Here is a 14,971-nt window from a genome sequence, read left to right as displayed (position 1 = left end):
AAACCATTATTGAAAGATATTAAAGAAGAACTAAAAAAAAAAATTGAAAGACATTTCATGTTCCTGGATTGAAAGATTTAACATTGTTAAAATGGTAATAATCTTAAGCATAATCTAAAGATTCAACATAATCCTTATCAAAATCCCAGCTGGAATCTTTGCAGAAATTAACAAACTGATCCTAAAACTAATATGAAAATGTGGAGGACTTATAATAATCAAAGCAATCTTGGCAAAGAACAACAAAGTTGGAAAACTCATACTTGCCAATTTCAAAACTTATTACAAAGTCATAGCAATCAAGACAGTGTGGTACTGGCAGAGGACTAAAATATAGATCAATGTAATAGAATTAAGAGTTCAAGAATAAACACTCATATTTATAATCAATTGAATTTCAACAAGAATGCAGACAATAAGGAAAATATAGACTTTCTGATAAATTGTGCAGGGTCATCCTGATCTCCACTTGTAAAACAATAAAGCAAGGCCCCTACCTCACACCATATACAAAAATTAACTAACATAGATCAAAGATCTAAATGTAAGAGCAAAAATTATAAAACTCTGCAAAAAGAAATACAAGAGTAAGTTTTTATAACTTTGGCTATACAATAGTTTCTTAGATATGAAACCAGAAGGCACAAGCAACAACAACAACAACAAAAAAAAACAGGTAAATAGGACTTCATAAAAAAACATAAAACTTTTGTCCTTCAAACTATACTATCTAGAAAGTGAAAAGACAATCCACAGAATGAGAGAAAACTTTGGCCAGTCACATATCAAACAAAGGACTCATACCAAGAATATATAAAAATTTCTCTCTTATACCTCAACAATAAAAAGACAAATAACCCAATTTTAAAATGGGCAAAGGATGTGAACTGACATTTCTCTACAGGAGACATAAAATGGTCAATAAACACATGAAGAGATGCAAAACATCATCAGGATGCACAGGCATCAGGGAAATGCAAACCAGACCATAATGAGATACCACTTCATACCCACTAGGATGGCTATAATCATAAGGACAGGTGAGGATGTGGGGAAATTGGAACACTTCTATACTGCTGGTGGGTATGTAAAATGGTACGGCCACTTTAGAAAACAGTCGGGGAATTTCTCAAAAAATTAAACATAGTTACCTTTTGACCCTGTAATTCCACTCCTAGGGATATATCTAAGAGAAACAAAAATGTGTCCACACAACACCAATATTTATAATAGCTAAAATGTGGGAAAAAACAAATGTCCATCAACTGACAATGGATAACAAATTGTGGTATATACATACAGTGGAATATTATTTGGCAATAAAAAATGTAATGATATATGCTACATTGAAAACAGTATGCTAAATGAAAAAAGTCAGTCACAAAGGACTATGTGTTGTATGATTCTATTTATAAGAAATGTCCAGAATAAGCAAATCCAAATCCATGTAAACAGAATATAGTTATTGCCTAGAGTCAACAAGTTGGGGGCAGAGAGGATAGAGAAGCTTCTGTGAACAGGTTTGGGGTTTCTTTTAGGGGTGATGACAATGTTCTAAATTTGACTGGTGATGGAAGCAAAACTCAGTGAATATACGGAAAACCACTGAATTACACACTTTAAATGGGTAAATTGTATGGCATATAAATTACGTCTCAATAAAGCTGTTATTAAAATAATTAGAGCTGTCCTCCAAAATGGAAAATGATACCTCACTGGAAATAACATTAAGCAAAGGCAAATGGACTTCCGTTGGAAATATTACTGTAAAAGATGGATTCAATTAGTGGTTCCCAGTAGCAGTTCACAGACTAATACATAAAAATCACCCACGAAATTTAATCACTCCTTGGCTTTCTAAAGCATCTAAGTCAGTATGTCTACTGGGGTCCAGGAATCTGTACATTTAACAGGCTCCCTAAATTGTTCAAATACATAGCCAGAAGTGGGAATCAATGGACCACTAAGATCCTAACTCAATGATTTTATGATTCTCTGGTATCTGTGAGACATCTATCTCGAGGTCTGATATCTATCTAGTATTTTACATTCATCTGAGGATCTCAAAGTCCTGAATAACACGCACCTCCCTGAATTAAGGGTTTGAGTTTAGAAAGAGGCGACTTCATCTAACGGATTAGAGCAGCAGTCCCCAACCTTTTTGGCACCAGGGACTGGTGCTCCTATGAGAATCTAATGCCTGATGATCTGAGGTGGAGCTGAGGCGGTGAGGCTAGCACTGGGGAGCACCTGCAAATACAGATAAAGCTTCTCTGGCTCACCCACCACTCACCTGCTGCTGTGCAGCCCAGTTCCTAACAGGCCACAACCAATACTGGTTCACGGCCCAGGAGTTACGGACCCCTGGTTTAGAGTACCTCACCTATTTTTTTAACCGTATATGTATTCTTTATTTAAGCTACTTGAAATCTTTTTTTTTTAGAAAGGAACAGGTTTAAATAAACTAAATATATAAAAGATCACATATATTCTCTAAAACGATATTTCTCAAGCTAGGACACATTGGAGAGTCCATTTCTTCTTAATTTAATATATTTCATATTAAAAAATACAAGTACATTATAAAATTAAATGTAAATTTTTTATGAATTTTTAAGATAGAACCCAGAAACTTCAAGGAAATTCCATATTTGCCACAGGAACTACTTTGGACTATACTCCCAGAGTCGAAGAATGCATATTCATTCCCTTCTGCAATAATTACTTCAGTGGAAAAATCCAAGAACTGTAGGCATTCTGTTTTCCATTCCATAGGTGATGAAATATGTAATCCACATTCATTCAAAACCATATACAGTACAGACTCATCAGGTTATTAGTGACTATGCTCTTGTACTTCAAGAGGGAAGGGGAAAAAGTCTGAACTGAACCTAAGAACTAAGCCTGTTAATAACGGAGTGAAAACTCCCTCAGAGGCATGCAGTATTCAGAGAAATGTATGCTGAGGATCAGGCCTATAGTTTCATTTATCCTGTCCTAGTGTTTTAGCTGGATGATAATGAACATGAAGGACATCCTCCAGGGCTATGTGGACCTCGCCCAGCTAATGGATGGTGCACCATGGTTGCTCATCTAGGCTTGCCCAGCCCACTGGTCCATAAAGAAGCACTGGGTAGCCTTAGATTTTCTATAGCTAGTACAGAGAAAGTGTTCTCCTAGGTTTGTAATCTTTCTTTTTGATATGGTGCTTTAATATTTGAAACACACACACACACGTGTATTTTCTCAAAACATTTGTGATAACTTCACTCAGGAAAATATCAGAAGAGTGAAGTTATAATATCAACTCTGAGATGATTATATAAATAAATCTAGGTCAATATCCTCAATACTAAAATAAGAAAGTGGAATAATATAAACCTTAAGGTCCTTTCTACCTTTTAAATTCTACACTTTCTATACTTTCACAATACTTGTCAATATTAAAGATTGCAAATTTTAAAGACAATTCCAAAATAAAAAGTTGTAAATATATATTTCTGACCCTTTCCATTCTGGTGTTTCCTCTTATATCATCCTAGCTCGAAGTCCCTTGAATTCCCTCTCGGATTTTTGCGACAGTTCTTGATTCTGGTCCTCAATCTCTCCTTAGTCCATTATAATGACCACCCTGCCATTAGATGATCCTCCAATTACCATCTCCTTCAATGGCTCTTAACCTGGCATTCAAGGCACTCCATAATCTTTTCCCAACTTATCTTCTTAACCTTTTCTAGCCCTTCAGTATGTTAACTTGTATTTCAGCAACCTATCAGCATTTCCTCTACAATATCTTACAGATATCATAACTTCTCAAAATTTGTTTACGTCATTCCTCACACTTGAAATATTCTCTGCCCATACTCCCCACTTTTGCTCCTTTCTTCAAGAATAAGCACAAGCCTCACCTACACTATGAAGCCTTTTCTGACAACCTTCTTTAAATTTCTGGAGAACCTGGCTTGTAATACTTCTTTGGCATTCAACATATCTATCCTCCGCTGGGCAGATTCAATACACAGAAGGTCTGTAAGGAAACTTCTGCATCATTTTCTCCAGGTAAGCCCTTCAGCTTCAAATGGGGTAAATATATAACACATAGCATCTAAAGGGAACATACTTAAACTACAGTTTTTTTAAAAAATCAGCCAAAGTAACAGTTTACATATAATTACTCTAATTTGGCAACCAAACCCACCCTACTGTTGCCAATCATATTTTTATAGCTGTGTTCTAAAATTTAAGATTATTCTTAGGTTTGGGTTAATATTTCCTATTTAATACTTCCCTTTGTAAAAAAAAAAAGAGAGAGAGAGAGAGAGAGACAAGATTTTAAAGTAAGTCCTCAAAACTTTAAATTATAAAACTTTAAAGAGATAAAAAAATTTTCCAAAAAAACAAAACTAAGAACATCGATTTAAACAAAAAACCTTGTACTGTATGGTATCATAGCAAAATTGAACTTGGAAAGGGAAAAAAAGAGACATTTGTCTGGTCAGATTTTTTAAACAAAATGGCACATGTTTTTCCTCACCAGCCATGCAAAACACACAATTTTTATCTAAACTGCATGTACTCTGACAAGTTCCACCGCCCCTTTCCCCACCGTAATTCCAGAGACATCTTCTTTCAACCGAAAAGTTTTTGGTCTGGCTTAAGAAAGAACACTTAATCTGGTCTTTACCCTTTTGATACTAATACTGAGATACTGTGGGCACAAGTCCAAATTTGCCACTTTCACTTATACACAAAAAAGCCCTCTGAAAGAGCCAAGAAACACTCCTCTAACAAGTTCTGTGATGAAGTGTTAGTAAACATTAGAAAATTGATTGCAGGCATGAAATAATGAGTTAAGACAAAGAAAATGTTTCCAACATGTCTTCTTAAGCTGAAATAAAAATATTTCAACCAATATGCTACAGACTTTCATCAATTCGAAATAGTCTGATAGTAAATCTGCAATGAAAAAAAATCTCTTATTTAAACTATTTTAGCACACAGAGATCTGTACTTATTTCACAGGAAAAGCTAATTTTATTTTCTTTCAAACAACAAAGAACATCCGAACAAGCCTGCAGTTACTCACATGCAGAGCCGAGGGGTCTGGAAGGAATTCAGCATCTTCTCCAAAGATAAAATCAGGGGGCAGCTCTGGGTATTGGGCATTGAAAATGATATCCCCTGAAATACAAGAAAATGTCAGGCCCTTCTTATATCCTTGCTAATGTATGAATGCTCTGAGGAACGCATCAGAAAAACTTCTAATAGAAGTTTATATTATTTTCACAAATTGAAAAGCACTTTCTGAATAATTAATCCTTCAAACAAAAGATCTGATATCTTCTTTTAAATGAACATCCACAAATTGCAATCAAAGAAATTTTAATCTCTTGACACACTATAAATATAAATACCCAAGTAGGAAAGTATAAGCTGCAACGTACAAAATATATGCAGATATTTTTTACAGAAAATGTTACTCTCCAATCACTGTCTACTAATTAATAGCCTTTACCAATGACTCATTCTGGAAAGTCCTTGCCTTGAAGAAATTAAACATACAAATCTTTGGTAAAATGGACAGAACATTTGGCTTGGGATCAAAAAAGTCAGGTTTGTGTCCATAAAGTCTCCTTACTACTTATTAGCTTGAGTCATCTTAAACAAGTTTTAACTTCTTTAAACTTCAATTTCCTCATCAGTGAAAGGGGGATGTAATGGTACTGACATCACAGATTTGTTGTGCAGATAAAAAGAGGCCACATGCCTAGCATGTCTGGTATACAGTAAGCACTCAGTAAGTGATACAGGAATACTATTGCTGTTATTACTGGTGTTATTTCGAAATAGAAGACAAATTACAAAGTCTCCTTAGCAAATTTCTGTTGTAAGTTCTTCTACCACTCTATTCCATTCTAGTCTTATTCACTAGCTCCCTTGAAAAAGAATTCTGCTCTTAAAGAGTGGTTAAGACTAGAAAAATTATATTATTACCATATCCTCTTAACTGGTCTCCTGATACCAATTTTTCTCCATCCCATAATATATACTTTCACAAAGTAAGTCTTCTTAAAGTACTGCTTTGTCCCAAAACTTCCTAGCTCAAAAAACTTCAATGATCCTCTAATGTTAACTGGAGGAAGGGGAAACTTTTCAAACTGTCATTTAAGGCCTTGAAGATACGTTTCCTATTTATTTATCCCCCTTTCTCTCTCTATAAGCCAATACCTATCTTCTATTCCAGTCAATATTTAGTCTGCTTGCTGACCTCCAAATACTATAACACATAGTTGAAATGCTCTTTCCCCTTCCTCAGTTCTTATCCATCCTTTACGAATACACTTAACTTTATCTTGCATGAAGTCTTCCCTAATAAATCCAGTACATACTGATAATTCTGAAATTTAGCAATTGGTTATGCCACTCATTTGAGTATTGAATTGTAGACTTGTTTTTATTGTTCCATTAATTTTTAAAATTCATAATAAACACATGCTACCTACAAGGCACCATGATACACACTGTGTCAGTACAAAGATGGTTATCCTCAAGGATGGTGAGAGAGACAAGACATATATACAGAACCACAAGGTAAATACATATACTAGATCTTCCTAAGTATCTTGGAAGCATTCAGAGAATAAGCATACATACTCTTATATATATTTCATATCTCCAAGAGGGCAAAATACAATACACATAGAACAGATTCAATAAATGCTCAATATATGAAAGAAATGCTATTCTCTGGTTTGAGTATCTAAATACTGACAAAATCTACAGGAAAGAATAAAGTATGGAAGAGTTATTACTTCTGCCACTTTCTGTAAGAAATAAATTTGAGCAAGAATATGCCCTTCAGAAGTCGGATGTATAATTAAATTATCAATAGTACAATTACTCCCTTTCCTTCACCCCATCCACTAGTACTATCTCTGGTTTTCAACTGTATCTATTACAAATTACAATATTTCTTTAAATCTGCCAACCATAAGCATTAATCCAAGCCAAGACTAAGAAGAACTAGTAGAGACAAAATGAATGTCCTTATTACTCATTCTTATTCAACTATACCCAGCACACACAATTCCTTAGGAGGATATGTACATTACAGATATGTTTTTTAAAAAGTCCTACAGTTGGCTTACTTTAGTGACTTTAAGAAAAAAACTTCATAAAGTTAATAAAGCAAAGGCATTAAAGTTTTGGGGGAAAAGTCAAGCTAGAATCTATTGTGCCTTGATGCTCAAAAAATAAATAGCATGTTAAATTCCAATAGAAGAAATTTTATTTTTGTTACCACTGGAGACACAAAGCTGGATTTTCAAGTTCTCAGAGGACCATTGTCAGTAAAACATATTTTCAAACCACTAAACATTAAAAATATGATCCAAGGATATTCACTCTTGCCAATTCTATTAAACATTGTACTGGCGGTTTTAGCCAGAGTGTTTAGGCAAGAAAAAGAAACGAATAGCATCTAAATTGGATATAGAATCCAGAAAAAAAACAAACAAAAAAAACTATGAAAACTAAGTTCAGCAAGGTTGCAAGATACAAGATAACTATATAAAATCAATTGCATTTCTATACACTACCAATTAATAATCAAAAAGTGAAATTAAGAAAACAATTTTATTTACAACAGCATTAACGAGAATAAATACTTAGGACTAAACTTAAAAAAAGAAATGTAAGACTTGTACACTAAAAACTACAAAACATTGTTAAAGACATTAAAGGCAGCCTATATAAATGGGAAAACATCTTGTATTTGTGGATCATAAGACTTAATATTGTTAAGATGGCAGTACTGACTAAATTATGATAGGGGTTTTATAAAAATCCCTATCAGAAACTCTGCTTGACCTTTTGTGCAGCCAATCCTAAAAGTCATACAGAAATGCAAGGGATCCAGAATGTCCAAAAAGCATTTTTAAAAGAGAAAAGTTGGAAGACTCAAACTTCCCAATTTCAAAACCTATTCCAAAGCCACAGTAATCAAGACAGTGTGGTACTGGCATAAGGAGAGACATACTGATCAATGGAATAGAATTCGATCTGGAAATAATTACTTATAGTCAACTGATTTTTGTCAAGGTGCCAAGACAATTCAATGGGGAAAAAAGCATCTCCTCATCACCTCGCACCCATTAGGATGACTATTATTTTAAAGAGAGGGGAGAGAGAGAGAAAGACACTGAAATATGAGTGTTAGCAAGGTTGTGGAGAAGCTGGAACCTCTTGTGTACCATTGTTGGGAATGTAAAATGATAAGGCCACTATGGAAAACAATATGGTGGTAACTCAATTTTTAAAGTAGAATTAACACATAATTCAGTAATTCCACTCTCTAATATATACTCAAAAAAAGTGAAATTAGTGTTTCAAAGAGATATTTGTACACCCACCACATTCCCAACAGTATATTCCAATGGAAGCAAGCCAAGTGTCCATCAACCGCTAAACAGATAAACAAAATGTGGTATACACATACAATGGAATATTATTCAGCCTTAAAATATATATATACATTCAAGAGCATGAATGAACCTTGAAAACATTAAAGTAAGTGAAATAAGCCAGTCACAACAAAGATAAATACTGAGTCCATGTATATGAGGTACTTAGAACAGTCAAATTCATAGAAATAGAAAATAGATTGGTGGTTTTCAAGAACTGGGAGGAAGGAGAGAATGGGGAGCTGTTCTTTCATGGGTATGAAATTTCAGTTTTGCAAGACGAAAAAGTTCTAGAGATTGGTTTCACAACAGTGTGAATGTTCTTAACATTACTGAAATCTACATTTAAAAACTATTCAGATGGTAAATTTTATGTTAGATATATTTTACCACAATTAAAAAAATTTTTTTTAAATATAAGAGTCTGCTAAAGTCTGAATGTCTGTGTCCACTTAAAATTCCTATGTAGAAACCTAATCCCTAGGGTGACAGTATTTGGAGGTGGGGCTTTGGTAAGTGATTAGGTCATAAGGGCAGAGCCCTCATGAATGCGATCAGTGTCCTTATAAAAGAGATCCAAGAGCGCTCCGTTGTCCCCTTCTTCCATGTGAGGTTATAACAAAAAGACAGTATCTAGGAACCAGGAAGCTGACCCTCACCAAACACTGATGCTGCCAGCATCTTGATCTTAGACTTCACAGCCTCTAGAATTATAAAAAACAAACATTTGTTGTTTATGCTATTAAATGTATATAACATTTTATTATAGCAGCCTAAACAGACTAAAACAGAGTCTTTTCAACAAATGGTGATGGGACAATTGGATATCCACACGCAAGAGAATAAAGTTCAGTCCCCTGACTCACACCATATACAAAAAATTTACTCCATGTGGATGAAATATCTAAGTGTAAGAGTAAAAACTGTATAACTCTCTGAGGAAAACATAAGAGTAAACCTTTTATAACTAGGCAATGTTTTTTTAGATATGAAATAGAAAGCACAAGCAACAAAAGAAAAACTAGGTAAACTGTACTTCATGAAAATTTAAAACTTGTATCCTTCAAAGGACACCATCTAGAAAGTGAAAAGATAAGTCAGAAAATACATGATTTAGCAAATCGTATATCTGATAAAGGACTTATACATAGAATATATAAAGAACACTTATACCTCAACAAGAAAAAGACAAAGAACCCAATTTAAAATGGGCAAAGGATTTGAATAGACGTTTCTCCAAAGATGATGTAGAAATGGCTAATAAGCATTATGGAAAGATGTTCAACATCATTAGTCCTTAAGGTAATGAAAATCAAAAGCACAATGAGATACTACTTCATATTCACTAGGATGGCTACAATCAAAATGACAAATAATCGCAGATGTTGGTGAGGAGGTAGAGAAACCAGAACCCTCCATACACTGCTGGAAGGAATATAAAATGGTGCCACCACTTTGAAAAACAGTTTGGATGTTGCTCAAGATGTTAAACACCGAGTTATCTTACCCATCAATTCTACTTCTAGGTATATAATCAAAAAAAAAAAAAAAAACATGAAAACATATGTCCACACAAAAACTTGCACATGAATGTTTATGGCAGCATTATTCAAAATAGACAAAAAATAGAAACAACCCAATATCCATCAACTGAAGAACAGATTAATAAAATGTGAGATGTATTATATGTAATTATACTTTATTATATATAAAATAAAATATCACATTTTATTTTATTTTATTTTATACACACACAATGGAATATTATTCAGCTTTAAACAGAAGTACCCATACATGGAACCTTGAATTTTATACTACGTGAAAACAGCCAGACACCAAAGGCCATATGTTGTATGATTATGCTATAATTTCATTTATGTGAAATGTCCAGAATATATAAATCCATAGAGATAGAAAGCAGATTAATGGTCGCCAGAGGCTGGGAAATGAGAAAAAAGAGAGTGACTGCTAATAAGTATAAGGTTTCTTTATGTGGTCATGAAAAATGTTCTGGAATTAGTGCTGACGGTTGCACAACTTTGTGAATGTATTAAAAACCACTGAATTGTACACTTCAATGAGTGAACTGCATAGTGTGTAATTTTACCTCAATAAAGCTGCTGTTTATTTTAATCTGATGCAAAAATTTGTCCTACTGTCATCTGAACTTAAATAAATTAGAAAGTATTCAATGGTTATAAGTACATTTGTTTTTATAAATAAAATCATCGTGAAAATGCAATTCGGGAGCTCTCCAGTTAAAGGAACTCAGCAATGAGCCCTTTTAAAAACAATATTTTTATAAGATGAATAAAGATCTTTATTTTTCAAGATGTTCCCCTAAATAAGTCCTTTTAAAGTTAAATTTTTAAAAAATTTTAGTTGATTTTTAAAAATTTTAAAGCAGCCAAAAGTATTTGAATATTCAATAAAATCTTTTAAAATAAACAATGTATACCAAATTATCACACCCTCAAGTGAGAGGATCTTTTTAGAAAGAGAGAGAATACTATATTACATGTAGTAAAAGTATTATTATTAAAGTATTTTTCAAAACAAAGGAGTAAATTTAAATACCTTTAGAATCTCACACTCTTACATTTCAGAATTTCTCAAACCCTTACCTTCAATTTCAAAGATCTCTTCAGACACTTTGCTCAATACTCTATAGCCTCTTTGGAATAAAATGTAGCACTGTTTTCTTGCTATGGAGAACCGTCGGTAAATCAGTCAAGAACGTTTATTAAAAACCCACCATGCACAGATGCACATATTGGACACCTGGGGAGTTATATGGGAAGTAGAAAACAGAGCACCTGACCTCAAGGCAGAAAAAAGGCCAACACAAATTATATAGAAGAGCAATAACATTGCATTTCCTTTATTTCACCCTGGAGATGATATGAACAGAGTATAGATTACTTGGATACTGCTTATTTCAACTTTTCATAAAAAGGAAGAGTAGACAAGAGAACAAAGAAATAAAAATAGGATCAGAGGTGACATGAGGTGAGGTGGAAAAAAAAAAGTAAAGGAATAAAACACCTAGAATGGCAAGAAGTTATGACCATCTAAAAGCAAAATGGTAGTTTCAAGTCTTATTTTTCAACACTCCCTGAAAATTGCCAGACTACAATATTGGGACCAATGGGGCAGAAATTCCTTTCCCAGAAAATATAGTTACAATGCTTCATAATATGACATATACATGAAATCACGGAAATTCCAAGTGCAAGATAGTCTTTATTTACACACTTGTGTACCTGACAATCTTGAGATGACATCGGCACCATCTCAAGAAGACCCAGACACCAAACCATCCTGCTCCCCAGCTACAGAAGGAACGCAGCCTGTCCACAGGCTCCTTTCCTTATTCTTACCAGTGAAATAGTATCATGCTGTATTGTCTCTCTTTAAATTTAAGTAGCTGCCAGGAAAACATAGTTTCAAAGAAATAATTCAAATGGTAAATAATGGGAGTCTGTCAATGATGGAGGAATGATTCCTATCAGTTATTTGCTACATAAAATGATTGTTCTAAAACTCCAAGTATGAGAAGGGTCAGGCAAGAATCTTGTGGAAATACCAGGCTGAAGGAAAGGCAGGTTCAAGCAATAATTTGACAAAAGACTTTGGAGAGATGCTTTGCAAGAGTTAGTTCTAACTCTTGATAGTGTTTCCTAACACTGAAATTTAATCTCTCTCTCTCTCTCTCTCTCTCTCTCTCTGAAAATTTCATCCACTGGTTCTTATGAATTTATGGAACAATTCTAGTTTCACTTTAACATCACAGCCCTTCAGCTCCCTTTATGAGCCGTTCTGGTGACCTCTCTTTCAACCTCACCATGAGTCGTCTCTTGACCAGGCTTAATATCCCAGTTTCTTTCACTATTCCTTATACGAATTGGTCTTAATTTCCTTTATCATCCTTTTCTCTGTCTTCTCTGCAGATTACCAGTTTGCCTGTAACTCTCTTAAAGGATAATACCCAAAACTATACATAAGATTCCAGGTGTATTCTAAAGAGCAAAGAATCAAGTGTAAAAATCCACACATTCATTTTAGATACTAAACTATTAATAAATACCGTTAATAAACCTATTAATACCACTGCAAATTGAAATAGCATTTTTTGGCAGCCATATCAGTGTTGACTCCTACCATGCTTCCTATCAACTAAAAGCCTCAAGACGATATACTACTGTTAAACTACATATCCTTCATTCTTAATCTAGAGAGTTGAATTTTGGAATCTATTTCAGGATTTTAAATTTGCCCCTGTTATATTTCAATCTTGGTAGATTTACCTCTCTATTTATAGCCCATCACAGTATTCGTAGATTCTATTTCAATTTGGGGTTGGCACTCCCAGTTTCAACTTATAAACAGACCGGCTAAACACGCTTCTGAAAAACTCCCTCTCTGGCAGCCACAGTTTAATTAATCAGTACCTCTTGGCTGCAATCATTTAAACAATAATATTTACCCAATAATACTATGAACCAGAACGTTCGTCACAAGAGTATCATGAAGAAACTTATCAAGTGCCTCAAAGATATACCGTTTTCCCTATAAATTGAGATACTGCCAATGATTCCATTGTACAACACACTTTTTGTCTTTAGAGGTAGGATTCCTTTTCCTATACCAAAGAAAAGAGACTATGAGAATTATCATACCTGAGAGTTTGTATAATTTGTATGAAACAAGCCCTCAAAAAATATCTGTGGAAGAAAGGATAGAAGAGTCGGGGGAAATTTAGATCACTTAAATTGGCCTCCTTCGCCCATAAAATTTTCTTCTATCAGATCCCTATCTACAGACTGAGACCTCATCTAATCCTCCCTTACATTTCTAGTATCTAAAGCTGTGCTGTCAACAGAAATATAATACAAGCCATACACATAATTTAAAAACTACTAGTAGCCACATGAAAATAGTAAAAAAGGTGATATTTTCTAATAATTTTTGAAATTTTTACATACAGGAAAATTCACCTGTACATAGGTGAGTACAATTGAGAATAATTACATGAATTTTATCACATGCATAGATTCACGTTCATAGATTTATGTAAAAACCACCAAAATTAAGATACAGAACAATTCTATCACCCTCCCAAATTTTCTCATGCTATCCCTTTGGAGTTAAACTTTCCCACCACCCTTCACCCTTGGCAACCTCTGATCTGCTCTCGGTTACTTCAGTTTCACGTTTTCCAAAACGCCATACGGATGGAATCATATGGTAGATGTAATCTTTTGAAACTGGCTTCTTTCACTTAGCATAAGGGATTTAAGAATCAGCCAAATATGTCAATATATTTAAGTGCATGTGTCAATAGTTTGTTCCTTTTAATAGCTGATTATAGTGTTCCATTGTATGTATATACCACAGTTTGTTTATCCATTTACCCAGTGAAGGCCATTTGGGTTAGTTTCAGTTTTTGACGAACATGAATAATGCTGCTACAAACATCCATGCACAGGTTTTTGTGCTCTCGAGAAATGATTATCATTTCTAGAAAAATACTTAAGACTGGAATCACTAGGTCACATAAGGAAATACGTTTTTATCCTTAAATTGTCAAACCGTTTTTCCGGAATAGCTGTTCCATTTAACAGTCACACAAGCAATGCATGAGAGTTCCAACTGCTACACGTGCTCACCAACACTTGGTGTGTTGCTCCATTGGCTATTTTCATTGTCCTTGCTGTTTTGAGTCCTTCTAATAGGCATATCATGACATCTCATTATGGTTTTAATTTATATTTCTGTAATGACTAATGAAACTGAGCATCTTTTCACGTGCTTGCTTGCTTTCTGTATATCTTCTTTGGTGGAAAACCTGCTCAAATCTATTGCCCATTGTTTTTTATTCACTTGTTCGTTTTCTTATTGTTGATTTTTGAGAGCTCTTTATATGTTCTGGAAATCTGTCCTCTATCAGACATGTGATTTGCAAATATTTTCTCCAGTGTCTCTTAACTTTTCATTCTCTTAACAGTATGCCCAACTGAGCAAAATTTTTTTAATTGCTGAAATATAATTTATCAGCTTTTTCTTTTTTATGGATTGTGTTTTTGAGGCTGTATCTAAAATTCATTGCCTAACTGAAGTTACAAAGACTTCCTATATTTTCTTCTCGGAGTTTCATAGCTTGAATTTTGATATTTCAGAATGTGATTCATTTGAGTTATTTTTTGTATACAGTTTAAGATATAAGTCAAGATCCCTTTTTTCCAATATGGATGCCCAATTGTTCTAGCACCATTCGGTGAGACTATTCTTTTTCCATTAAAGTGCTTTTGCATAATTGTAAAAAATCAACCATATTTACAAAGTTCTATTATTTACCTTTCAATATTGTTTTCTTGACCTATATATATTCCTTTGCCAATACCACGCTGTCCTTGATATCAAGTCTTAAAAGTTAGTACTGATCCAACTTTGTTCTTTTTAAAATTATTTTAGCTATTCTAATTCTTTTGCCTTTCCAAATAAATTTT

The 14,971-nt window shown here is 33.9% G+C and overlaps 1 protein-coding gene across 1 annotated transcript in view; it reads right to left on the bottom strand.

The window, feature by feature from the left end:
• The window catches only part of BABAM2 (BRISC and BRCA1 A complex member 2), a 342,513-nt gene that overhangs the window by 271,327 nt on the left and 56,215 nt on the right, over positions 1-14,971 (bottom strand). The window contains exon 4 of the mRNA XM_016145351.2: positions 5,087-5,181. Coding sequence (XP_016000837.1) covers positions 5,087-5,181 — 95 coding nt within the window. The remainder of the gene's footprint in view (positions 1-5,086; positions 5,182-14,971) is intronic.

The sequence above is a fragment of the Rousettus aegyptiacus genome, unplaced genomic scaffold (genome assembly GCF_014176215.1).
Source record: "Rousettus aegyptiacus isolate mRouAeg1 unplaced genomic scaffold, mRouAeg1.p scaffold_m13_p_7, whole genome shotgun sequence".
Taxonomy (NCBI): Eukaryota; Metazoa; Chordata; class Mammalia; order Chiroptera; family Pteropodidae; genus Rousettus; species Rousettus aegyptiacus.
This window is presented reverse-complemented; position numbering and strand designations above follow the sequence as displayed.